The following is a 27,940-nucleotide window of genomic DNA, read 5'->3' on the forward strand; positions in this document are numbered from 1 at the left end:
CTTGCTCTTGTAGACCAGGCTGGTCGCTAACTCACAGAGATCAGCCTGCCTCTGCCTTCCAAGTGCTGGGATTAAAGGCGTGTGCCACAACCACCTGGCTCTAGAATAGTCTTGACCTAGGATTTACATATTGAATAATTTTGTTTTGAGGTGGGAGGGGGTATCTTGCTACTATGTCCAGGTTGACCTTGAACTTCTGGGCTCAAGCATTTCTTCTGCCTCTACTTCTGAGTAGCTGGAGCTAAAGGTGCTCCATTGTGCCTATCTCCAGTTATTGATCTTGTTTTAAGACTGAGTGTGCAGGTAGGGTATTACCTTTGAACTTCATTTCAGAACAGTAACAGAGTTAACAGCAGATGTTATAAAAATGAAGTGTGAAAATTAACTTTCTTTTCTTTCTTTTTTTTTTTGAGACAGGGTCTCATGTTTCATAAGCTGACTTCTCAGAATGATTTTGAACTTCTGATCCCTGCTTCCATCTCCCATGTGCTGGGATTGCCAGCATGCACCACCACATCCCGTTTATTCAGTGGTAAGGCTTGAACCCTAGGCTTCACACATGTTAGGAAAATAATCTACCAATTAAATTACATCCCAGCCCAGATTTTGAGCTAAAAACTACTGACAGAAAAGACATGCATGAGGGTCAGTGAGATGGCTCAGGGTAAGGATGCTTGCCACCAAGCCTGAGGAGCTGAGTCTAATCCCTAAGTCTCACAGGTAGGAAAGAATAGAATTCTAATAATTGTCCTACAGCCTACACACACACACCCCTTTTGTCTTATATTTTTGGTTGTGAGCCTAGCCTTTAACGGCTGAGCCATCTCTCCAGCCCACCTTTTGTCTTATACCTACCTAAAGAGCTCTCTTGTATCCTTTGTAAAAATATTGTTATAAATACGATTACTGATGAGGTCTCTTATACAAATTCTTACAGTGTGGATTTGGCTGTCGTGACTATTTGGTATAGACAATTCCTGTTTTTGTTTGTGTTTATTGTTATTTGGTTTGTTGTTTGTTTTCAAGATAACGCTTCTCTGTGTAGTCCTGGCTGTTCTGGAACTCACTCTGTATACCAGGCTGGCTTCAAACCTAGAGATCTGCCTGTCTCTGCTCCCTGAGTGCTGGGATTAAAGGTGTTTGCCACCACTGCCCAGCTATTTGATTGGTTTTTTGATACAAGGTCTCACTGTCCTGGAACTCTTTGTGTAGACCAGACTGGCCTCGAACTCACAAAGATCCACCTGCCTCTGCTCCAGAGAGTTGGGATAAGTGTTTGTGCCACCACATCAAGCTCTTATTTTTTTCAGTAAAGATAAATCTCTTTACCACTTGCTAGAATGTCACCTTCACCTGGGGACTGGGGTACACTCATCTCTGTGGCAGTCTTCTGTATCTCATTGCAGGAATATTTGAATCCTGGGAGTTATCTCCCCAATCAACCATCTTTGTTTTCATGAAAGAAAGCTGAGACTGAGACAAGGCCCTTCATCAAGGACCCCGGAGAAGTCTATGACATCACCAGGGTGAGAACCAGTTCTTTGAACTCCAGGGTGCACATCCAGGCCTGTTCCTACACACAGCATACCTTCCCCTGGACCTGTCTGTGAGACCAGAGGCTGACCTGCCTTCCTAGGCAACTCCTTCACCAGGCTGCCCAGCTCTGAGCAACCAGGCTCAGAGGCTGAAATGGGGTCTGGGGTGGTTTGGTGCCACCGGCGGTTATAAGGAACTTTTGGTGCTGGGCCAGAGATAGGCAAGGATAGACTTTCTGAACTTTGGCAGAAGTTATGGTGGAGAGCGTGTATGTGTGTTTGGGGTTATTCATGACAAACCCTGATGGGGGAAGTCCTTCTGTGTATATGTTGTCTTATTGGTTGATAAATAAAGCAATAGGGAAGCAAGATAGGTGGGACTAGGAGTTGGGGAGGATTCTGGGAGATGTAGTCAAGAGTAGGGGTCACCATGTGATTCTGGGAGGAGAGGGAGCAAGTCTGGCGTTCTAGGTAAGATAAGACCTTATAAAAATATGTTAGTAATTAAGGGTTAATAATTAAGTCAGAGCTAGCCATTAAGAAACCATAGCAAACAGCCAACAGTTTCATAGTTAATATAGTCTCGTGTGTTATTTGGGGGCAGAGACAGCGGCGGGATGCAGGCAGCTGGCAGGAAGAGTACTCATTACAAAACCCATGATTCTCTACCCTCAAGGTTTCTTGAGTCACTTGCCCCCTAAGGTTGGGACACATTCTTGAAGTAATGGTCACTGGGTTCTCCTGCCCTTTCAGCCCCTAGGCCAGTTTCGGCTCCCTTGAGGACTGAAACCATCTCAGTGATTTAGTGGCTCCTTCCTCTGCCTTCGACCAACCTCCTGAACCATTGAGGAGGTTGGAGTAAGGAGACATCTGAATCCCATTTCCAATAAGGGCTTTGATTCTCATTCAGACGAACCTGACTGTCCTTCCCCTCCCTGTCCTGAAATGCGCCTTCACCCTCCACATGCCATCCCTCGGGGCCAGTCTGCGTTGGGCCAGGACTAGGCAGAAATTCAAACACTCCTCCCTGCCATTTTGCCATTTCCGAGTCTTGGCAGAAAAACAAAAACAAGGCTCCACTTGGCCTTAGGGAGCGGTTCCATCGGTTCAGGCCATGGGGAGGAGCGCCCTCGTGTGGCTCCCAGAAGAAGCACGGCTCTTGGCCCAACCCTTCCTGTATGCATTCATTGAATAAGTATTTATTGAGAGGCACTATGTGCCAGGCTGCTCAAGGCTCAGGAGCCAAATTAAGTAAGATACTGCTTCATGGGCTGTATGTGTGTGTGTAGAGAGTCAGGCAATAAATCACAAACAATAAACAAGGTTACTAGTAGTGATAACTGCTAAGTAAGAAAAACAAAACAGAAATTCATAGAATGACTCCAGAGGGAAGGTTCCTTGACTAAGTCATATGAGATGAGACCTAGGAGCAAGTATAAAGACATGTGAGGACCCAGGGAGAAAACATTCCTTGCAGAGAACAGCAAATCCCTTGGACAGGAGCAGGTTTTCCATTACCCAGGAAGGGGCTGGGAGCTAGAAGGCAGGAGGTTAGAAAGAAGGCAGCAAAAGAAGGGTGGAGATGTGTTCAGGAGGGTGGATTGGTGCTGTTATGAGCAGCATCAAGAGATGCAACTTGATGCTGCCAGCTAGGCATCCTGACGTGTTCCACTCAGATACTCAGATCCTCTATTCAGGGAGAGTATGTGCTGATGTCTTCCTTTTTCTTATCCATGGAATTTCATCTTAGAGGAGGAGACTTTTTGTTTTGTTGTTTTGTTTTGTTTTGTTTTTCAAGACAGAGTTTCTCTGTAGCTTTGGAACCTGTCCTGGAACTGGCTCTGTGGGCTACCGCCTGACAGGACGACATCTTTTTAAAGGTACATTATATAGCCAGTGGTGGTGGCCCATGCCTTTAATCCCAGCACTTGGGAGGCAGAGGTAGATGGATCTCTGTGAGTTTGAGGCCAGCCTAGTCTAGAGCCAGTTCCAGGACAGCCAGGGTTACCTAGAGAAACCTTTTCTTGGAAAAACAAAAACAAAAACAAAACAAAAGGTACATTATGTAGGCTTGCAGCTGGAGAAAGGAGAGCCCTTATATATAAAAATCAGAAGGTGGTTGAACTCAAGGCATAGCTCATTAATTGTGTGTGTGTGTGTGTGCGCGCGCGCGAGTGTGCATGTGCACGCGAGCTTCCTCCCTCACTTGCTCACTCATGTAGAGCCCCAGCCTCCCAAGCAGCTGGGATTACAGGTCTGTGCCACCCTGGCCAGGTTAGAAAGGCTGGAGGGGGAGTAGAGGGTATTGGATGTAGGGGGGTGTTCTGCCTGCATATATTTCTGTCCATCATCTGTGTACCTCGTGCCTGAGATGACCAGAAGAAGTGGGTATCATATTCCATGGAACTGGAGTTACATATTGTTGAGCTGTCATGCTGGTGCTGGGAATCAAACCTGGGTCCTCTGGAAGAACAGTAAAGGTTCTTAACCACTGAACCATCCCTCTAGCCCCCCAAAATATTTTTAAAAGAACCCTTAGCTAGGGGTGGTGGTACATTCCTTTAAGCCCAGTAGTAGTCAGGGGGCAGAAGCAGGCAGATCTCTGAGAGTTCAAAACCAACTCAGTCTCTGTAACAAATTCCAGGCCAGCCAGGGTTACATAGTGAGACCCTGTCTCAAACAAACAAAATCCTTACGGCTGCTGTTTGGAAGACAGACTTTGGAAAGTTAGGAAGATCCAAAGCCAAAGTTACAAAAGGCTAGTGGGCTACTGGAATAATTCAGGTAAGAAATGAAAGTGGCTTGGATCATAGTAGTAGTGCTGGAGCGGGGGAATGTGGTTGGATTTTGGGCATATTTGGAAGGTAGAATAAATAGAACTTGATAAAGGACCACATTGTTTTTTGTAACTTTGGCTCCAGGAACAACAACAACAACAACATACACACACACACACACACACACATACACACACACCCCTCTACCACCTTCAGTGAGGGTCCAAGTTAAAGGGGCACACAGCTAACTTTGATTTCCAGATATTGGATAGAAGAATTTAAGATATAGGCATTGCATTCTCCATGATCTGTCTCCACCTTCCAAAGTTAGCCCATTTAACAGCCCTCTACCCTCTATCTCCCTTGTCCTGCCTAGCTTCCATGAGCCTAGTTATTTATTAGTTCCTTCTTTGTTCAAATGTGTGTCTGTGGCCCCTATTCTATATTGTTGACATCCAAACAGTCCTGAAATTTTGGTGTCAATATTTATTTGATACAGGATGGCCAGGAATAACAGAATCTGGCCTGGGTACCGGTTACTCCTATTTATTTACACAAAATACATTGAGATCAGACCTGATACACATACACAGCTTGGGCGCTTCTGAAAGGTCTGGGAATGGTTAAATTAGTCTTACAAACACTTAGGCCAGTAGGGGTCAGAGAACAAGTAGAGGAGAAGATGACTGGTATTTTCCAGAGCCAACAGGCTTTGCTTTGCTTGTGCTGTGCTGTGGTGAGTGGTGAGGTATAAATGCAACCAGCCAGAGGGCCGCCAAGACAGCATAGCTCCCAAGATTTTGTGCAAGCCTCTTCAAGATGAAGCTGCCAGGCCAAGAGGATTTTGAACATTCTAGTGCTAATGAAAATGTTCTTGCAGAGGAACTGGACAGTGGCCTTGGCCCTGGTCCCAGCCTTGGTGGTCCCTCAGACACAAACAGTGGGGAACCAGGGGTATCCAAGGACCCTCTGCTCTTCATTCAACTAAATGAGCTGTTGGGCTGGCCCCAGGCACTGGAATGGAGAGAGACAGGCAGGTGAGTGGAACCTGGTTAGTTCTATAACATTCTTCCCATCTCAAATTGGCATTTTCCCCTTTCCTTCTTTCCATAAGACTCGTCTTCCTTTACAGTATGGTTTTGAGTTCTCTGAGACCCACTGAAGGATAACTGCTCAGGGAGAGATACTTTCTGTATAACTGGGTCAAAGGCAGCCACACTGCCCTATGTTCTAGACATGGGATAGTTTCCCAATAACACTGTCTTTCCCTTCATCACAGGTGGATGCTGTTCGAAGAAAAGCTAGAAGTAGGTGCAGGCCGATGGAGTGCCCCATATGTGCCTACCCTGGCATTACCCAGCCTCCAGAAACTTCGAAGTCTGTTGGCCGAGGGTATTGTACTGCTGGACTGTCAAGCTCAGAGCCTCCTGGAGCTTGTGGGTAGGACTGGAAGACACCCCTTTCCCTGGTGATTTCCCTTCAGATCTTAGAATCTTCCAGAGCTTATCCCACCTCCATCCTACCCTAGGGACTTTCTATTTCTGTCACAGAGATAGTTATGAAAAAGGTGTTGGGGCAGTGAGGTATGCCTTCAGTCTCAGTATGCCTGGTAAGCAGAGAACACGGGGGTCACTGAAAATTAGGCAGCCCAGTTTAACAGAGCGGGGAGTTCATTAGCCCTTTCATTTCCTGAGACTCTAGAAGGAAAGATTCAAGGAATGAGAAGCAGGGGAGGGAGCCAGTGGTAGGACAGAGAACTCTCAGGAGGGGGTTTGAACTTCATGTCTGTTCTGCAGAGCAGGTAATCAGTGGGGAGTCACTTAGCCCAGAACTGCGAGGACAGCTCCAAGCTTTGTTGCTGCAGAGACCCCAGCACCACATCCAGACCCCAGGCATCAGGCCCTGCAGAGGTGAGACATGCTTCTACGGGCCTAGGATCAAGACTCTGGGATAGGAGGATCCCAGGTATCTTCTATTTGTCTTGAGCCAGGGGTAGCCTCGACTTGGTTCAATCCTCAGGCCAAGATTCACTGGCAAGAGGAAACTGGTGGTAACTGCCTGTGAAGGCAGAAGAGTGGGAGTTCCAGAGCCGTAACAGCCAGGGTTCTCCAGAGGGGTGTACGTGGCAGGATTGTGCCAGGAGCTTTACATGCAGTATCTTTCATTTAATCTTCAGTTACCCTGGAGACGTGTATCACAGCTATCCCCTAGTAGGCCTGCCCCTAAAGCTTGTGCTCGGTTTAACCACTATGTATTCTGGTTTTGTAGGGTCAAACGCTTTCAGAAATGCTTCTCATGATGAGGACACCCCCTCCAAGGTTTGTGACCCTTCCTTGGGCAAGGCTGGGTGGAGAGTAGGAATTAAGAGATCCACCTTTCACCAGGCTCCTCAGTTGAGTTTCTGCCAACATCTCCCTCCCTAAATAATCTCTCATACCCTGACATTCAGCACTGGAACCCCTTGAGACAGAAGCTGCCTCCGGGAGCTGAGGCAGCAGCAGTGTTGGCAGGAGAGCTGGGTTTCCTGGCTCAACCACTAGGGGCCTTCGTAAGACTGCGGAATCCAGTGGTGCTGGAGCCTCTTACAGAGGTGATCTTGCCTAGCAGGTGAGGTGACTGAGAGTCAGGGTTCTTGGGCACAGAAGAAGGGCCTTAACTGAGGAGCGTGGGGTCTTTGGGTCCAGTTCCCTAAGAGTATCTAGGAAATGATACCCAGAGGTCATTCCGAAGAGCTGGCATATACTTGAGCAAGTAGGGGGGTCAGGGCTAAGTGTCAGAAGCTACTCGTAGCAGACACTGCTGCCCTATGAGGAAGCAGCCTGCCTATTCCTTCTTCAGGTTTTTCTGCCTCCTTTTGGGTCCTCCCACCCAGGGAAGGAGCTACCATGAGATGGGTAGGGCGGCAGCTGTCCTCCTCAGTGACAGGGTGAGTGGAGCAGGTGTTCCTCTGTGTGCATATTTGTGTGTGTGAGTGTGGCACATTCATATAGACTCCGATCAGAAATAACAGTGAGGCTGAGTGTGGCTTTGTGCTTGTAACATGGGGCCTGATGTTTCCATAACTACTGATGTAGCTGCATTATAATAGGCCCAGAATGAATGAATGCATTTGTGGGTAAATTATGAATTTCTCCTTGTGGGTGGTTTTGTGAAAACACATTTAAGAATCCAAATAATTCATCTACTGTCCTCTCTGTGATGTTAAATGCAGCAATTCCAGTGGTCAGTTCGTCGGGCAAGCAATCCTCATGACCTTCTGGCAGCCCTGGATGCCTTCCTACAGGAGGTGACAACTCTACCCCCAGGTCGGTGGGACCGGACCGCCCGGATTCCCCCGCCCAAATGCCTACCCTCTCAGCAGAAAAGGTATCTGGGGTCCTAATTCCACACAGATCTTCCCTTTGGTTATGGGTCTACAGCGCTCCTCAGCTAAGTTTGGCATTCACGTGGGGGGGGGCTTTGACCTGTGACCTGGATGTATCTTCTACAGTATGAGCGAGTCCAGCCTCCAGGGGGCGGGGCATCACATACTCTGGAGTCAAATCTCAGGTTGGCTGGAGATGTCAATCCACCTGGGGTTCCCCCTTTCTGCTCAGACTATGCTCAGAACTGCAGGAAGTTACCGGCTTCTCCGACAGGATTGCAGCCCAGGCAGAGGACAGGCACCACCTTGGACAGCACACATCCAGTCCAGAGTTGCAAAGGACAGGCAGGTGAGGAGAGCTGGGTGGGAATAAGGGTTGGGATACTGTGGAAGTGTAACAGGGGCATCAAAATGTGCAGGCAATGCGGGAGGGGCTCTCCTGGATGCAGAGAAAAGTAGGATGCAGGTGTGGGGTGTGGAAACATAGATCGCTGACGACCCTCGGGCGGGAGGCTGTTTGGGGGTCTTGTCCAGGATGTGCGCCGGAAAGCGTGCTGGTACCCCAGCGATTTTTTGGACGCCCTACACCCCCAGTGTTTCTCAGCCGTGCTCTACATTTACCTGGCCACAGTCACGAACGCCATTACTTTTGGGGGTCTGCTGGGAGACGCCACTGAAGGTGCCCAGGTGCGTGGGTTTGTATGATAAGATTGGCATAAACTTTGGTGTTCCTCCTGCCTGACCTCTTGGGACTGTGAGTGGGGCTGAGATACCCCTGGAGCTTGGGCTCCTATGTTGGAATGCCAGGGTCCTAGGAAGAGCTATGTCCACTTCCAGGGAGTGCTGGAAAGTTTCCTGGGCACAGCAGTGGCTGGAGCTGCCTTCTGCCTGATGGCAGGCCAGCCCCTCACCATCCTTAGCAGCACGGGGCCAGTGCTGGTATTTGAGCGCCTGCTTTTTTCTTTTAGCAGGTAGGAGGCCTCTCTTACCTCTACAGTGCATTGGTGGGTGATGAGGAGAGGGTGGGGGGCTGTCTCTGGCTTTGAGGGGCACCTGCCCTGGGTTAGGTGGGGACCAGACAGTCCTGATTGTCTTCACTCCCACAGAGATCACAGCCTGGACTACCTGCCTTTCCGCCTGTGGGTAGGCGTCTGGGTGGCCACATTTTGCTTGGTGCTGGTGGCTACAGAGGCCAGCTTGCTGGTGCGCTACTTCACCCGATTCACAGAGGAAGGGTTCTGTGCTCTCATCAGCCTCATCTTCATTTATGATGCTGTGGGGAAAATGCTGAACTTGATTCGTGCCTACCCAATCCAAAGGCCAGGATCTCCTGCCTATGGTTGCTTCTGTGAATACCCAGGCCCAGGAGGTAGGTGAGGGAAACTGGTACTTTAGCCAGGTGAGGAAAGAAGTGGGAAATGGGCTAAGTTCAGTAGAATGCAGAGTACTTATCCAATAGCCAGAAGTCTCCTTTCTGGTTCAGGATCAGTTACAAAATAAATCTATGGAAATCCCAGGATTGTGTTTATTTCTGACAGCCCTGACAGAAGAGTATGAGTTAATGGGCTTCCTAAGAGTGAAGCCAAAATTAGACTTACCCACCCAAGGATGGCAGTACTGGATGGGGGACTGTTTTGCACCAGAGGAGCAGAGCTAAATACACCAACCAGGCTGCTTACTCTCCAGAGAAGACAGAAAAGGGAGGACCAGGCATGCCTACTTTCACTTCCAAAAGTCACAAAGCAAATAAATCACAGTTCCTGACTCCTGAGCAAAAGTAGATGGGGTGGGGTTTGGAGTGTTATGCTTGCATAGACCCCTCCACATGGAAGGTAGTACCAGGACTGGGGGAAGGTACCCTTTGAGGGGAGGGGGCAGTCCAGGGAGAGACAGGGTCTATTGTAGCCTAGTATGGTCTCCAACTCACTAGGTAACCAATGATGACCTTGAACCCCTGATGCTCCTGCCTTAACCTCCAACTGCTGAGAGTATAATCGTGAGCCATCAACTACCTAGCTAAAAACATCTTTTCAAATTAGTCCTGAATGAGACTTCTTTCTCTGGACACTTAGATCTATGAGCTCATGCATTTGGTCCATGTTTGATGAGCAAGTGTTGTGGCTCAGTTTTGTGCTCAGCACCAGAGATACAGATGGTAGAGAATCTGAGGGTGTGAGTGTATGGAGTAGCAACTTGAGAACACACTGAAGTGCAACAGAATCAGCAGAATGATCAGAACCAAGAACTTTCTAGTTCAGGTGGAACAACAAATTGGAATCCTAGGAGAAAAGTTTCTCAAGGAAGAGGTCTTACAGCAGAATTCTCTTCTTCGCAGGAAATGCATCTGAGTGGACAAATATAAAGCACAAAGACGCAGATGCCTTAAGCATGGTGAGAGTCTGCACCTAGAAAGGTCTGAGAAAGAAAACTGTTAGAGGTTTTCAGCCCTTCCCACCCATAGAGGAAAGAGAGCTTCATTGGTTACTTGGATGTAGCCTAAGGCCAACCCTGGGTTCCTGATGTCCTCTGTTGCCCACTTGTCCAATGCCTCACTACTCCTCTATTCAGCACCTAGGCCTGGTCAATGCCTCCTTGCTGTCTCCCCCTGAGTGCATCCAGCACGGAGGCTACCCTCGTGGGCCCAGCTGCCATACAGTGCCAGACATTGCCTTCTTCTCCCTTCTCCTCTTCTTTACTTCCTTCTTTTGTGCAATGGCCCTCAAGAATGTAAAGGACAGCCGTCTCTTCCCCTCTGTGGTAAGCGCCATTTTTCCTTCTGTGTGAAAGGTCTGGTTTTGGCCCTGGATCCCATCTGCAAATGGGAAATGTTAAAAAAGAAATGGGATGGCAGGCCCAGAGTAAACCGTCCACTCTATGGCCAGGTGCGCAAGGTGTTCAGTGACTTTTCCTCAATCCTGGCCATCCTGCTGGGCTGTAGCCTTGATGCCTTTCTGGGCCTAGCCACACCGAAGCTCTTGGTGCCCACAGAGTTCAAGGTGAGAGATGGACAGAATAAGGATGGGATAAGGGGGATAGTAACTTTTGAGTAATAAGATAAATGAATTCCATACTTCTCTTCCTCTGAGCCTTTTCTTTCACTCATGATAGAAACTGTAAAAATAGTGGCCTCACAGAATTATTGAATGATGAAATGAGGTATTTCAGCGGACACATAAGGAATGAGGAATGCTGTATATAATAGCTGTTATTGTAGGGTAGGTGTTGGAGGATGGGCTCTGGGCAGCAGGCTTGGATTTGAATTCCATTTCTGCCTTTTCCTAGCAGGCTCTAGGCATCTATGTTTTTTGGTAACAGAGCCTCCTGTAGTTCAGATTGACCTCAAACTCCACGAGTAACTGAGGCTGGCTTTAACCCTCCATGTGCTGTGATCACATGCATGCACCACCATACTTCCCCTGAGAATTTTAGTCTATAAAAATGGGGTAATTGATAGCCATTCTCCCATAGGTTTTGAGTTTACATGTTATAGTGTAAATAGTTGCTACAGTGCTTGGCACATATCAAATGCTGCTGTTGTGGCTTCTTCCTGCCCCTGGCATGGTCCTACCCACTTCCATATACTCTACTCTTCTTTATACTCCTCACTGCCAACTCTGATTCAATAAAGCTGGAGCTCCTTCTAGAGGGCATGGCAGTATACAGTACCAGCTTTGCTTGGACAATAGGAAGTTTTTCCCCCAGACTCCGCCAGGGCAAGACAGCAAAGCGGCTCTAATGGGGGTGGTTTTAGGGCTCAGAACCCCAGCTAATCACCTAGAACCCCTCCCCACCACAGATGCTTATAATCAGAGCAGATGCAGACACACCTAACTGTACCCCACCTCTGCCCCAGATCGAGGCAGGTCTGAACCTGAGCTGCCCCATTCTGGATGGTGGGGTGGGGTATGAGTCTAAGGTGGAAGGTTTTGAATAAGAACAAAGCAGTGTGTGCAGGTTATATTCACCAACTCTTCCAGAGGGGGGGGTGAGAGAGGGCCCCGAGAACCAAAGTCCAGAGCCCTTGGCTCCATCCAGACTAGTCCCTCCTTTCTGCTCTCTTTTAAGGCACTGGGATACACGGAAGGAGGTGTGTGTGTGTGTGTGTGTGTGTGTGTGTGTGTGTGTGTGTGTGTATGTGTGTGTGTTAGCGCTCCCACCTAGAATCTAAGGTCTTGAGAGAAGAGGTGGATTGTGGTGGAGTGCCAAGGTGGGAGTAGGGGTGTGCAGCTGAGGCATTCCTGGGAGACATTTTCCAATCTGTCCACGGAATGTCCCCTCAGCCTACACTCCCTGGGCGTGGCTGGCTGGTGTCTCCTTTTGGAGCTAACCCCTGGTGGCTGAGTGTGGCAGCTGCCTTGCCTGCTCTGCTGCTGTCTATCCTTATCTTCATGGACCAGCAGATCACAGCAGTCATCCTCAACCGTGCAGAATATAAACTGCAGGTAAGGCTATCGGGTAAGGCCCTAGACAAGAGAGAAACTCCAGAGTGGGGTCCAGATGGCACTTCCAGCTTCAAAGCAATCCCCATTTCCTGCAGAAGGGAGCTGGCTTCCACCTGGACCTCCTTTGTGTAGCTGTTTTGATGCTGCTCACATCAATACTTGGGCTGCCCTGGTATGTCTCAGCCACTGTCATCTCCCTGGCCCACATGGATAGTCTTCGGAGAGAGAGCAAAGCCTTTGTCCCTGGTGAAGCCCCCCACTTCCTGGGCATCAGGTAAAGCATATAATCAGTAGGCTGGTGTGAGAAGGGTGTGGCAAAAGGGTGGTGGGATGTGTGAGCTTTTAGGGCATCTTGAATTCTAAGCTTAAGCCCATTAGGAACTTCAGTGGGGAAAACAAGTGCACTTTGAGATGGATGAGGGGCCTCAAGAAGGACGTTATATAGGTAATGGTGGTGCATACCTTTAATCCCAGCACTTTGGAGACCAAGGCAGGCAGATCTCTGTGAGTTCAAGGCCAGCCTGGTCTACAGAGTGAGTTCCAGGACAACCAGGTCTGATAGACAGAGAAACCCTATCTCGAAAAACCAAAATAAATAAATAAATAACGAACTATGGAGTTGAGGATAGAATTCAGTGATAGTGCTCACCTAGTACATATAGGCCCCAGGTTTGATTCTTAGAACCACTAAAACAAACAAAAGCCACAATGGGTTGGTGAGGTGGTTTAGTGGGTAAAGGTACTTCTGGCCATGTCTCGTGACTTCCTGGGATCTGGGTGGTAAAAGGAAAGAACTGACTCCTGTAAGTTATCCTCTGACCTCCATATATACACCAAGACGTGCACATACATACATACATGCAATACACAGTATAAATAAGTAGAATGCAATAAAACATTTTAAAAAACAAAACAGAACAACAATGAACCTGAACTGAAAGTCCCATGTGGGAGTACTTTGCCTTTCCTTTAATTTTTTTACAGTAGGCAAGGGGCCTTTGCCAGGTAACCTATAGAGGGAAACTCTCTTCTCTCTGGATGTCAGATTTGTGCTAGGTCTTGTTAAGTGGTTCTAACCTGGGTGCTCCAGGAGGACTCTTAGACCCAGCTAATTCCCCTTTCTCCTCACAGGGAACAGAGGCTGACGGGTTTGGTGGTGTTCATCCTTACAGGTGTCTCCATCTTCCTGGCTCCTGTGCTCAAGGTACATGTTTGGCCAGGATCAGAGCTAATGCAGCAATAACAACAGATCTGACTCTGGTTGAATATTTATAGTGCTCCAGGAACTGAAGCATTGTTTCAAAAATCCTCATGTTAACTAACCCTGGGAGACACACACACACTCTACAAATAAGAAACCCGAAAGTTAAAGACGGAAAATAATTTGTCAGTGCCCACCAATTTCTCAGATTAAAAACCCAGCCTTCCAGAGCATGGTGGATTATACTTGTAACCTCAGAGCCAGGAGGTTGAGGCAGGAGGCTTGCTTCAACTTTGAGGCCAGCCTGTGTACACAATAAGTTGCAGGCCACCTTGAGCTATAGTGTGAGACCCTGTCTCTCAAAAGAAACAAAAAAGTGGTGTGTGTGTGTGTGAGAGAGAGAGAGAGAGAGAGAGAGAGAGAGAGAGAGAGAGAGAGAGAGAGAGAGAGAGAGATTTGCTAAGAAGACTGAAGGCCTGAATTTGATATTGTGCCTGGGTCTACAAGATGGAAGGAAAGAACTGATTCCAACAAGTTATTCTCTGATCTCCATGCTTACACACACACACACACACACACACACACACACACACACACACACACACACACACAGAGAGAGAGAGAGAGAGAGAGAGAGAGAGAGATGTAATAACAATAACAGCAAAAGAAATAAAAATAGACCAGGTATGGTGGTCACATACTTGTAATTCAAGCACTTAGGAGGTGGATCAGGAGTTCAAGGCTAGCCTCAGTTATACAGTAGGATTGAGACCATCTTAGTTTACATGAGACCTTATCTAAAAAGTAAAGATTTAAAAACTTTACCTAATTTCTTGGCCAGCAGGATTACTGTTCGGTGGAGTAGGATATGTGGATGCTGTCATCCCTAGGGTTCTAGCTCTGTCCTTGTTCTAGTCTCCCAACAAGTTTATGGCTATGTGTGTGCTCATATCCCAGAAAAACTTTGAAGCAAAAAGCCCTTTACTCTTTCTCAAGGCTTATGAAGTTTCTGCTGGGTACCCCACTGTCCTTGGTACCTAAGAGAAGGGAAGAAAAGTACTGAAAAGGAATATGAAACCAAACTTTGCCAGAAGCTTTACACACACACACACACACACACACACACACACACACACACACACACACACACACACACCCCATAACTAGCTAGCTATAGAAGAAAAGGTCAACAAGCCAAGCAGAAAAGCAGTCAAGAAGGGTGTGTAAATGTCAAACAAGAGTCATTGGCAGAAGGACAAGAGCAGGAGGTTAGGCAGGGCCAAGGTCATGGAGGTTGGGTACAAGCAATGCAGCCGGAGAGCCAGACGGACTGGATTAACCACTTGCTAAGTAGGTTGACTCTCATAGATGGTTTACCAACCACTGTTCCAGGAATACAGTGGTGATAGCATATGTCTCCATCCTCCTGGGAGTCTGGTGAAAGAGGACAGATTTTTAGAAGTTAAAGCAATAGGATAATGTCAGATGGCAACTCCTATGGGGAAAAAATAAAATGGATAAGATGATTAAGAGTGCTAGGGCTGGCCCAGCAAGATGGTTCAGTGGGCAAAAGCATTTGCCACGCAAGATGGATGACTGACCCTAGTGCACTCCCTAGAACCCACCCCACAAGTTGACCTTTGACCTCCACATGCAAACTGTGGAACACATACAATAATAGTAGTAAATAAATATTTAAAAATTTTACAAACAGTGCCAGGGTTACTTCAGATTGAGCAGTCAGAGAAGACCTTTCCAGAGTGAAATGAGATGAACTTTGAGTGGATATAAAGTCCAAGAGAGGAGTATTTGATCCATCAATTGGTTGGTTGGTAGAGATAGGGTTTCACTATGTCTTCCTGCCTCTGCCTCCCAAGTGCTTGATCAAATGCATGAGGAACATTTTAGGAGGAAAGAACAGCAAAGCAAAAGGCTTTGAAAGGGCAAGGAACAAATGCCAGCATATGAATGGAAAGTGGACAGTATATGGGAGCATGCAGAGCTGAGGACAATGTGATAATAAGACAAGAGGCAGCTGGGTGTGGTGGCACACTGTAATCCCAGCATTCAGGAGATGAGGCAGGAGGATGTAGAGTTCCAGGCTAGCAATATCATGTTGGAAAAAAAAGATTGGTGAGGTAGGTGAGGTATGGGCAAGTTACTTTGTCTATTTCCTCATCTGTAAAATGCAGACAATAATAATAATATATCTCACGTGATTGCGTGAAAAGACTCAATGAAATCAGGCATGTGGGGTGTGAAAGGAAAAGAAAGGCTTGGCAGACTCCAGTCTGGAGGCCTAAGGTGGGACACATGGGAGGCTAGAAGGTAAGCGCCTTTGCTGTCTCTCTTCTTCTGCTAGTTCATCCCAATGCCTGTGCTCTATGGCATCTTCCTGTACATGGGGGTAGCAGCACTCAGCAGCATCCAGGTGAGCTCATTACAATCGCCTAGCAACCCTACTCCTCCTCCCCATATTTGCCAATCTCCCTCATCTCTATTATCCTGCTCCTCCTGGACATAAGAGCTCTGCGGCCATCCATGCTCTAGATGGGGATGCCAAGGGAGCCTTCTTCCCTTCCCCTTGAAGTTCATGTAGCCTACAGTGACACCCTCTAAATTACCCCATCCATCATCCTGCTTTCTTTTTCTCTCATTCCCCCAGTTCATGAAGAGAGTGCAGCTATTGTTGATACCAACAAAGCATCAGCCAGACATGTTTCTCTTGCGGCATGTGCCTTTGAGCAGAGTGCACCTGTTCACAGCCATCCAGATTGTCTGCCTGGGTCTGCTTTGGATAATCAAGTCTACCCCTGCAGCCATTATCTTCCCACTTATGGTAACTTGGAGGGGGAATGTTGAGCAGTTCTTGGAGCCATCCAGATTGTCTGCCTGGGTCTGCTTTGGATAATCAAGTCTACCCCTGCAGCCATTATCTTCCCACTTATGGTAACTTGGAGGGGGAATGTTGAGCAGTTCTTGGAGACTCTGGGCTTGGGAGGGTGACTGAAGAATACTCCTCTTTTACTTTCCCTGGCTCTTCCAGGATAAGAAACATAAATGGCTGCAGGATACTTACTAGTCCTAGGACTCTTGATTCACCAACTTTTCTAATTTGGGCTTGTCCACAAACCCCCAAAATAACTGAGCTCCTGGAAGGGCAATATTGATACTTTGTTACTCAGTGGGGCTGTCTGTTAATTTGCAGTAGGACCAATCTGGTTACCACATGCCAGGTGTGTGACCTCAGGGAAGTTACTAATCTTTCAGGGCTTCAGTTGCCTTTTATGTACAGTGGGAGTAAATTAGGTACAGTGATTTTTGCTTGTACACCCCAGTGCTTGGGAAGCTAAGGCAGAAAGATCACATTGTATTTGAGGCCAGTTTGAACCTCAAAGTGAGATACTGTCTTAAAAATCAAGACAAAATAAAACTGGTTGTGGTGGTGAACACCTGTAATTCCAGCACTCAGAAGGTGGAGGCAGGGGGATCACCCCAATTTCAAGGTAAGCCTAGTTTACATAGTGAGTTTCAGGCCAGCCAGTGCTACCACTGAACTACACAGTGAAATGTCTGGGGGGGGGAGCTAGGCATGATGGTGGTACACACTTGTAATCCCAACACTTAACACTTGAGAGGTTAAGAATCAGGAGCTCAAGGTCATCCTTAGCTACATGGGAAATTCAAGACCAGCCTGAGGTACATAAAACCTTATCCCCCAAACAAAGCAATAGCAAACAAACAAAAATGGGTCTACTTCATAGAAGTGTGTCAGCACTCAGTGAAATAACAGGAAGCATAAGACTGCTAGTCCCAGCTGCAGTTGCTGACAGCCCTGGGGCTTGTTTCTATTCTACAGTTACTGGGCCTGGTAGGAGTCCGAAAAGCACTGGAGTGGGTTTTTTCACCACAGGAGCTCCTCTGGCTGGATGAGCTCATGCCAGGGGAGGAGAGGAACATCCCTGAGCACCGACTGGAACCAGACCATTTGTCCAGCAGAAGTGATGATGAAGATGTAAGCTCCTGGCTGAGTCCTTCTAACTGTCTGATATCTCCATTTAACCTGAAGACCAAATCAGCACTGTCATTCCCTTTGTCTCTGTACTAATATAGGGAGAGTGAAAGGCTTAGGGAAATCTTCCCCCACAGGCAGAACTCTGGTTTACGAGCCCATGGAGGTGGAGAGAGCTAGGCACACAGCTCCATGAGTTATCTTCTCAAGTCTGATCTTTTGTTTTGAATGTGAATTCCTGAGTCCCTTTATTCATGCTTCTTTCTGGTTTTTTTTTTTTTTTGGTCTGTTCCCAAAAAACTGTCTTTGGATATTTCTTCCACAGTCAGAACTGATGTATCAGCCAAAGGCTCCAGAAATCAACATCTCTGTGAATTAGTTGGAGTGCGGAGGCCCCAGGAAACAGACACAAGGTGAGGGTGTGGGGCAGAGTGCTCTTGGTGTTGAGGGAGGAGAGGCGTGGGGTCAGAACTTGCAACTTAATGTTCGCTGGATGGATATCCTTGTTTTCTACTCATATTCCTGCCTCATGAACTCTGGAATTGTGGAGGAAGTAGAAGGAACTTCCCAGAGGGAAGAATGAATTCCCAGGGGGCAATTCTGAATTTTTACCAGTAGGGGGAGTTCAAGCTTATTCCTAACAGATCCCAGGAGATGGAGGTGCAGTGTAGGGAAGAATGGAAAGGGCAGAGGGAAGAATAAAGTCTATGCTCCCTTCCTCTGCCAGGAGCCTCCTCCCTGAGGCTTGGTAAGAACAAGAACCATGTTCCCTCCAGACAAGCGGAGGATTCTCTAGTCCTTGGTCTCTCAACCTTTCACTGTGTTCACCCACATAGCACTTCTTATTTTTATCCATATAGAATAGACAAAACAGTCATAGCCCCTGATCTCAAGAAGCTTAAATTGGAGTGGGAGAGGCAGAAACATGGGCAACTTTTATGGGAGAGTGCTGGATAAGGAAAGAAGCACAAGCCATAAGAGCAGAGAACCCTTGCATGGAGGTACGGAAGGAGTAAGAAAAAGTTTAGTTAAAAGTAGTCCATAATTTGAAGCCGGGCGGTGGTGGCGCACGCCTTTAATCCCAGCACTCGGGAGGCAGAGGCAGGCGGATCTCTGTGAGTTCGAGGCTGGGCTGGACCGATAGCCTCCAAAACAATACAGAGAAACCCTGTCTCGAAAAACAAAAAAAAAAGTAGTCCATAATTTGAAATCTGAAGGATGAATAGAAGTGAGCCAGCATAAAATGGAGGGAAAATACTCTATGCAGACGCCACACCATGTTTGAACTTTCCTTAGGGATAACAGAGCACCTCTCTCCATTTTTTCTATCTGTCCAAGAAGTTCCACCACTTGAAAAGGATCTTTTCTTTCTTTTTTTTAATTGAGAGGGTGTTACTATGTAACCTAGCCTGCACTCTAACTTGTGACCCTTCTGCTACATTCTGAGTGTTGATGTTACAAATGTGTGCCACCATGTCTGGCTCAGTATGCCTAGAGGGCATATGTGGGAGAGGTTAGCAGCAAAAGAACAACTCACTGACTTAGCCAGAACATCATCTCCCAGGTTTCCATATCCCTGTTCCTTGCCCTGCTGTGTCCCTGTGCACTTGCTTTGGGATCACTGTGTGTCTTCTCTCAATTTATAGATGTTTTTTATCCAGGAAGTCAGAGCGTGTTAGTTCTTTCTTTCTTTTTCTTTTTCTTTTTTTCTTTCTTTTCTTTTCTTTTTTTTTTTTTTTTTTTTTTTTTTTGAGACAGGGATAGCTTGTAGGGAATCACCTTCTTTTGAACTTGTAAAAGGTGTGTGGTTCACATTTCTAATCCCAGCACTGGGCACACTGAGGCAGGAAGACTGCCACAGATTTGAGTCCAGTCTAGTACACAATGTGAAACTTTGTCTCAAAAACCAGAAAGGGATGGACAGGCATGGTGGCACATACCCTTGATTGAAGCACCCGGGAGGCAGAAGCAAATGGATTTCTGTGAGTTCAAGGTCAGCCTGGTCTACATGGCAAGTTCCAGGATAGTCAGTGTAGAAAGACCCTGTCTATTAAAAAAAAGTCCCTTTTTTTCAGAATAGGTATTCTCTACTTGACATTTTTTAATGCACGTAATCTTTATTGTTTTACTGATTGCAAAAGTAAATGAAGTTACTATAAAGTATTGAAACATTATAGAAATTTTGAAATTGAAATTTACTGGAAATAACCACTGTCCATATTTTCATGTTTTATGTGAAGATTTATTTCTAGGAGCTGGGCAATGGTGGCACAAGCCTTTGAACCCAGCACTCTGGAGGAAGAGGCAGGTGGATCTCTGTGAGTTCAAGGCTATCTAGACCTGTTACCAAGAGAAACCCTATCTCAAAAAACAAACAAACAAACAAAACAAAACACCACAGCCAAATGAAAAGATTTATTCCAATGAACAATATGTTAGTTTTTTTCTTCTGAGACAGGGTTCCTTTGTGTAGCCTTGGCTATCCTGGAACTCACTCTGTAGACCAGGCTGGCCTCAAACTCAGACATCCACTGCCTCTGCCTACTGAGCGTTGGGATTAAAGGCATGCACCACCACCAACTGGTTGAACAACAAGTTTATTAAATTGAATCATATTATGGGTTTTCATAACATACCTGTTACTTAATATCCATTGAATAGTTCCTCAATATATCTATCTATCTCATTATCTTAGTTGATTTTCTATTGCTGTGATAAAATACCATGACCAGATCAACTTATAAAAGAAAATTTTAATTTGGGGCTTCCAGTTTCAGAGAGTTAGAATTCATGACTGTCACAGTGGGGAGCATTTCAGTAGGCAGGCAGGCATGGCACTAGAACAGTAGCTGAGAGCTCATATCTTCATTCACAAGCATAAGACAGAGAGAGAGAAGGAGAGAGAGGAATTCAGAACTGGTCCATTGTTTTGAAACCTCAAGGCCCACCTCCCATGACACACCTTCTCCAAAAATCCACCTCTCCTCATCCTTCCCAAACAACTCCATTGACTGGAGATCAAGTATTCAAATAAATGAGCCTACAGCTATTCTTGTTCAAATCATCATATATGCATGTGACAAATAATTTTATAAGTTGAAAAAGATAAGAAAGAGTACACAAAATGTCTTCTGTAAGTATAAGAATTTCCATAGTGTATATACCTAGGAGTGGAATTAAATAATAATGAGAATGAAAATGTCATAATCAAACCCATCATTAGTATATAAACTTAAGAATTTTATATATATATATTAGGAACTGAAGAGATGGCTCAGCGATTACAAGCACTTGCAGTTCTTCCAGAGGACCTGAGTATGATGAACAGTATCCATATGGCAACTTATAACCATCTCTAACTCCATTTCTAGGGAATCCAGCATCTCTTCTAGCCTTCTTGAGTAGCAGACATCTACAAAGTACCCTTAAATACATGCAGGCAAAATACTCATATACATAAAATAAAAATAAATACATCTTTAAAAATACTTTGTGGCCGGGCGGTGGTGACGCATGCCTTTAATCCCAGCACTCAGGAGGCAGAGGCAGCAGATCTCTGTGAGTTCGAGGCCGGGCTGGACCGACAGCCTCCAAAACAGTACAAAGAAACCCTGTCTCATAAAACCAAAAAAAATACTTTGTGGATAATAAAAAAAGAAAACAGTAATGAGCCAGATGTGGTAATGTGCACCTCAAATCCTAGCACTGGAGATGCTGAAGCAGGAGGATTTCAAGTTTGAGGTAAGCCTAAGCCACAGTGTAGTTTCATGATAAGCCTTGCCTACATAACAAGACTGTCCCAAAACACCAAAAACAAAGAAGAGCAACTAATAACAATGAAGGTGATGGTTCAATAGCAGAGTTCTTGCTTAGAGAACACATGATCCCCAGATACTACTCCTCTCAAAGAGAGTAACAATTAGGAGAACACCTTTAGGATAAAAATAATATATTTTAAATTGGGTCATAAGTACACATCTGTAATTCCAGAACTCAAAAGGCAGTGGCAGGAGAATTCTGAGTTCAACTATACAGTGAGTTTAAGACTAGCTTGGGCTGTATAAGACCCTGTTTCAAAAACCAAACCAAAAAAAAAAAAAAAAGGACTAGGACCACCAAAGCTCCCCAGACACAGAACTCATCTCAGAACTCATTTCAGCCTCTGAGTCTGGGCAGGCTGGTGAAGGAGTTGCCTAGGAAGGCAGATCAGCCTCTGGTCTCATAGACAGAGCCAGGGGAAGGCGTGCTGTATGTAGGAACAGTCGTGAATATGCAACCTGGAGTTCAAAGACCTGGTTCTCATCCTGGTGATGTCATAGACTTTTCAGGGGTCCTTGATGAAGGGCCTTGTCTCAGTCTCAGCTTTCTTTCATGAAAACAAAGATGGTTGATTGGGGAGATAACTCCCAAGATTCAGATCTTCCTGCAGTAAGATATGGGAGACTGTTATAGGTGCAGGTGACATTCTCTAGCAGGTGGTGAAGAGATTTGTCTTTGCTGGTGTGGTGGTATAAGCCTTTTATCCCAGCACCTGGGAGGCAGAGGCAGGTGGATCTCTGTGAGTTTGAAGCCAGCCTGGTCTACAAGAGCTAGTTCCAGGACAACCTCCAAAACAATACAGAGAAATCCTGTCTCGAAAAACCAAAAAATAAAAATGTTCTTTATGTCTGTGTGTGTCTGTGTGTGGTGCCTGCAGAGGCCAGAAAAAGATGCTAGAATCCCTGGAGCTGGTGTTATAGGCAGTGTGAGCCACCAACATGGGTGCTGGAAATAGACTTAGGGTCCTCTGGAAGTCTATTTCCAACACCACAGCAGGAAGAGAACTGACTTTCCATAGGCATGCCTGCATAGTCTCTCTCTCTCTCTCTCTCTCTCTCTCTCTCTCTCTCTCTCTCTCTCTCTCTCTCTCTCTCTCCCTCCCTCCCTCCCTCCCTCCCTCCCTCCCTCCTTCCCTCTCCCCCCTTCTATCCCTTCTGTGTAATGAAGTCACCTCTGAGATGATCTTACTAAAGATTCTATCCCTCTGCTCCCATGCTCATGGCACATGAGAAAACACTAGAGAATTTATGAGGTCAATTATTAGACACTAGGTTATGAGGCTCTAAGTAGTAGTCTAACCAGTTTTGTTTGAAGTATTTCTGAGTTCTTTTGTTGTTCCCCAGAATTCCTAACATTCGCATGAAATGCTAGGTGTATAGGACAGTATTGCTGTTTTCTTTGAACTCTTTAGTATGGCTCAATCTCGAATAAAAACTGTGGATTTAAGTCGAGAGTTGGTGGCACACGCCTTTGATCCCAGCACTTGGGAGGCAGAGGCAGGCAGATCTCTGTGAATTTGAGGCCAGCCTGGTCTACAGAGCAAATTCCAAAACAGGCTCCAAAGCTACATAGAGAAACCCTGTCTCAAAAAACCAACAACACCAAAAAAACAAACAAACAAAACAAAACAAAAACTGCCGACTTATGAACAAAGAGGTCACTGACAAACCTACCCACTTCTCAGACGTTTTTATATAACATTGTAATAGTGAAGTGATTCTCTCTAACTGGTAAGCCTTTATATCTAAATCTCTGATAAATTCCAATATTATTGTTTTCTTCCCTGGTGCTACTAGTGTTGACAACACAGAACTTAAGAAGGGCTTCTAGATGAAAACTTCCAGATAGAGCACTGACCACTTTTCCTTTCTGGAACTTCTACCAGACTCATGGTTCAAACAGGCTTTCTGTACACAAGCTCTTCGAGCCACAGCAGACAACACACCATTTCTGTAATGAAGAACACCTGGTAGGTGGCACTGTCGCCTTGCTGTGTCTCCCGATTTATAGCTTGATGAGTGAGGGGTGTGGCAAACTGAGTTACTTCAAACACTCCATAAGAGTTTCAGAGGTCAGCCTGCAGAATGACTCACCTGTAAGTTAAAATTGCTCCTCAAATTGGAGTCCTGGTCCTGCTCCTTCCACACTTTAGTAAGTGCTTCTGAGTCTCATAGAAAACAATGGGACAGGTGTTGTGCCCAAGTTGCAAAGATCCCCAGAGACCACCAGGAAGACAGACCCACTAAACTGCAAAAGCAAAGTTTTAATTGTTCATCCAACCATGAGAGGGACCCCATCTAGCAAGCTGATGCAGCAGCCTCCAGAGGGAGTGAAGTTCCCTGTGTACTGCTAGGCTTTAAAGACAAAAGCTACATGATTACATCAGTAGGTACGGGTTGGTTTCTGATTGGTTGACATTTGGGAACAATTAGGAGAATTTCTCAAAGTCATATTTTGGCATGAAATACCTGTGTACCAATTATTCTCATTGGTCAGACTGAGAGGGAACATTCTGTGGTTTCTACGGCTTTGTCTTGTTACTTGCACATTGCCTGCTGTTCATAGATACCAACAGTTTTCAGAACTGTATCCTGGAGACTACAGGGGAGGTTTTGGTCTCCCCCGGAGTGGTTTTTTTTTGTGGCCAAACAGGAACCCAATATCTAGGAGGCAGCAGGTGGGGGGGGGACTGGTCCCTTCATTTCTAAAAGTGAAGCCTTTGAGTTTAGTTTACCCCTTTCAAGGTAAGATCCTGGATGTTATCTTAGAGATTTTCCCACGAGATAGTGACACTAATGCCCAGTTCTCCAGCTACTACTGTATTAAGAAGGGAAATATGAGAGAAGGCAAGATGGCTCAGAGGTAAAAGCACTTTCCACAAAATGCGCCCCCATCATACACACACAACAACAACAATAATAATAGAGGTGTGAGCTGTGAATGATTGTGAACACCGGTATTATTGGTACCTGGGAAGTGGAGGCAGGAAGCTCATGAGTTCAAGACCAGCCTCAGCTATATTTGTTGTGTTTGAGGCCAATCTAGGGTATATGAGACCCTGTCTCAGAAACAACAGCCAGGTATGGTGGCCTATGCCCTTGATGCCAGCACTTGGGTGGCAGAGGCAGGTAGATTCTTGTGAGTTTAAGGTCATCTTGAGTTTTTAAAGCCTGAAACTGCAAATGGGGTGATGGGAGTGCAAGGAGAGTTTGGAAATTGGTGCCAGACCTTCATGAATCATATGCTTTGTGGCCTTGTGGCTGACTGACTCGTGCCCTGGATGAACTTTGTGACTGGCCTGTAACCTTGAGGTCTGGGGAATGTTTCCAAGTCCTTGAGGACTGAGATCTGGGAAATATTTCCAAGTCCTTGAGGACCACCAGGGGAAGATGTTTATCTTTAAGTGCAGCTGCTCACCCCAAGGACAGCTAGTAATTTTCCAACTGTTAGGGCTCTTCATTGTAGACCAAGCCCAATGACTTGAGTTCAATCTCTAGCTAGAATCCACATAGTGAAATGAGAGAAAAATCTACTCCCTCAAGTTGTTCTTGGTTCTGACCTCCACATACTCCCTGTGGCAATGCTGTGGCAATGCACATACTCACTCTCTCACACACACATTGAAAAAAAAAAAGACAAAACCAATGTGGGGCTGGTGAAATGGCTCAGTGGTTAAGAGCACTTGTGGCTCTATAAAAGAACCCAAGTTCAGTTCCCAGCACAAGAATCATGTGGCTCACAATCATTTGTGATTCCAGCTCCAGGGAATCTGACACATATTCTGGCCTCCACAGATGTACACACACACACACACACACACACACACACACACACACACACACTTTAAATAGAACTTAAACATATGTAAATTTTGTTTTGTTTTATTTTGAGATAGGGTCTTATGTAGCCCTAGGCTGGCCTCAAACTCATTAACTCATTTTGTAGCCATGGCATTAGGATGAAGGTGTGTATGGCCACACTTCTTTCTTTCTTTCTTTTTCTTCTTCTTCTTCTTCTTCTTCTTCTTCTTCTTCTTCTTCTTCTTCTTCTTCTTCTTCTTCTTCCTCTTCCTCTTCTTCCTCTTCCTCCTCCTCCTCCTCCTCCTCCTCCTCCTCCTCCTCCTCCTCTTCTTCTTCTTCTTCTTCTTCTTCTTCTTCTTCTTCTTCTTCTTCTTCTTCCTCTTCTTCCTCCTCCTCCTCCTCCTCCTCCTCCTCCTCTTCTTCTTCTTCTTCTTCTTCTTCTTCTTCTTCTTCTTCTTCTTCTTCTTCTTCTTCTTCTTCTTCTTCTTCTTCTTCTTCTTCTTCTTCTTCTTCTTCTTCTTCTTCTTCTTCTTCTTAAGATCTCACTCATCTGAATTTGACCAGGCTTGCCTTAAACGTGATGCTGGGATTGGAAACATAGTACCACATGCAGGGCCTCACCTGGGAGCCTGGAATGGCCTGGAACTCACCATGTAACCCAGGCTGACCTCAAGATCCAGTGATTTTCCTGTCTATACCTCTCCAGTTTGGAGATTACAAGTATGTGTCACCATATTCTGCTTCCTTAACTGATTTGTTTTTTTTTTTTTTCAGCAATGTCTTTTGTAGCCTAGGATGGCCTTGAACTTGCTTGCCAGGTTTACCGTACCTCTTTTTTTTTTTGGTTTTTTGAGACAGGGTTTCTCTGTGGCTTTGGAGGCTGTCCTAGAACTAGCTCTTGTAGACCAGGCTGGTATCGAACTCACAGAGATCCTCCTGCCTCTGCCTCCTGAGTGCTGGGATTAAAGGCATGTGTCACCCATGCCCAGCCCTTATCTTACCTCTTGATCAACCTCTCTACCTCCTAAGTGCTGAGCACTACCATGCTGGGCTTCATTAACTTAAAAAATGGTGACAGAGCTGGAGCGATATCTCAGTGGTTAAGAGCTCTTGCTGTTCTTCCAGGGGACCCAAGTTTGTTTCCTAGTATCACCCATGACAGGCAACTTACAACTGCCTGTAATTCCAGCTACATGGAGATATTCTATCTCTGAAGGCACCTACACACATACACACAGTAAATAAATAAATAAAATCTGTGTGTCTGCGCACATGTGTATGTGTGTGGGCACAAGCATAGATGGTGAATGAGGTCAGAGGGGAGCTTGTAAAAGTGAGTTCTCTCCCTCTACCATGTGGGCTCCTGGATCACCCAAGTCTTGGTGGCAAGTGTCTTTACCTGCTGGGCCATCTTGCTGGCCTTTCATTAGGTTTTACAAGTACAAGTGTGTAAATGCATGCCTGTGTGCATGTTGTGTGAATATATGTGTGTAGAGGCCAGATGTCAACATTGGGTTTGTCATTCTTCAGGCACCATCCACCTTTTTGTATGTGATATATGTGTGTGTCTGGTTTGTATACATGTGGAGTTTACATTTTAACTAGACTGGCTGGCAAGCAAGGCCCCAGGATCTGTCAGTCTTATACTGATCCATACCCTCCTACCTCCACCACAGCACTGGGGTTACAGACACACATACAGTTGACATTTAATAAAATATTTTTATGTTTATGTGTGTGTCTGCATATGGGTATGTGCATCTGAATGCAGTCCATACAAGAGCCAGAAGTAGGTATCAGATCCCTTGAAGCTTGAGTTACAAGAAGCTGTGAGGTGCTCAACATGGTGCTAGTCCTCTGTAAGAGGAACACATACTCCTAACCACTAAGCCATCTTTCCATTCTCCCGCCTTAGTTTGGGTTTCTATTGCTGTGAAGAGACTCCATGACCATGTCAACTCTTTTTGTTTGATTGTTTGTTTGTTGTTTGTTTTTTGAGACAGGGTTTCTCTGTGACTTTGGAGGCTGTCCTAGAACTAGCTCTTGTAGACCAGGCTGGTCTCGAACTCACAGAGATCCACCTGCCTCTGCCTCCCAAGTGCTGGGATTAAAGGCGGGTGCCACCATAACCCAGCCCATGTCAACTCTTATAAAGGAGAACATTTAATTGGGGCTAGCTTACAGTTCATAAGTTTAGTCCTTTGTTGTCATTGCAGGTGGCAAGAAGGTAAACATGGTGCTGGAGAAGGAGCTGAGAGTTCTACATCTTGATCCTTAGGCAGCAAGAGGAGACTGTGTGCCACACTGGGCATAGCTTGAACATATGATACCTCTGAAAGACCCCGGATTTATAGAAATAAAATATAAGCTTAAACAGGGAGGGCACCCCACTAGAGAACTTGGGAAGTGAACAAAGGACCCCATCCCAGGAACCGGCCATACCACAGAATGGAATGTATGGTTTAGCAACTTTAATTGCAGAAGGGCTGTAAATCCATAAAAGGCCAATTCCAGGTTGCCGACCATCTGTGAAGAACTGACCAGGGTGTCAGAGATGGGCAAACAAGACTAGTGGGAAACAAGGAGATAACACTATTTACTTAGGGAGAGATAATTAACTCATGCCAAGGTTTGAGGAATTTATAACATGTAGGTCAGGAAGACATCTACTTCCCTGGGTCGGGAGTTACGTACCCCCTTCCCCGGTCACGAGATAGGGACCCCTCCAAAAAGCTTGTGGTTTTTGTCTTTAAAAGCTGATTGTAACTGAACCTCGGGGCCAATCGTCTAAAAGCTGACTGAGAGGCCCATCTGCAGATGCCTAATTAAAGCCTCTTGCGTGTTGCATCAATTGGCGCGTGGACTCTTGATTCTTGGGGTGACGAATCCAGCTTGGGGACCCTCCTCAATTCGGGGTACCCCAACACCTCAAAGCTCACCTCCACAGTGACACACTTCCACCAACAAGGCCACATCTCCTAACAGTGCCA

General features: G+C 46.0%; 1 protein-coding gene across 1 annotated transcript; it reads left to right on the forward strand.

Moving 5' to 3' along the window:
* The first annotated feature begins 5,131 nt into the window (after positions 1 to 5,131).
* Slc4a9 (solute carrier family 4 member 9) lies at positions 5,132 to 27,554 on the forward strand. Its single transcript, XM_040758114.1, has 22 exons — positions 5,132 to 5,349; positions 5,592 to 5,752; positions 6,109 to 6,222; positions 6,581 to 6,630; positions 6,762 to 6,919; positions 7,151 to 7,238; positions 7,524 to 7,678; positions 7,909 to 8,025; positions 8,189 to 8,363; positions 8,514 to 8,647; positions 8,783 to 9,045; positions 10,012 to 10,067; positions 10,245 to 10,433; positions 10,559 to 10,672; positions 11,957 to 12,118; positions 12,214 to 12,392; positions 13,250 to 13,322; positions 15,682 to 15,750; positions 15,985 to 16,158; positions 17,179 to 17,334; positions 17,657 to 17,744; positions 27,167 to 27,554. The coding sequence occupies exons 1-21, from the start codon at positions 5,132 to 5,134 to the stop codon at positions 17,708 to 17,710; spliced, it is 2,859 nt and encodes a 952-aa protein (XP_040614048.1). The 3' UTR covers positions 17,711 to 17,744; positions 27,167 to 27,554.
* Positions 27,555 to 27,940: the final 386 nt, after the last annotated feature.

The sequence above is a fragment of the Mesocricetus auratus genome, unplaced genomic scaffold (assembly GCF_017639785.1).
Source record: "Mesocricetus auratus isolate SY011 unplaced genomic scaffold, BCM_Maur_2.0 Super-Scaffold_100015, whole genome shotgun sequence".
NCBI lineage: Eukaryota > Metazoa > Chordata > Mammalia > Rodentia > Cricetidae > Mesocricetus > Mesocricetus auratus.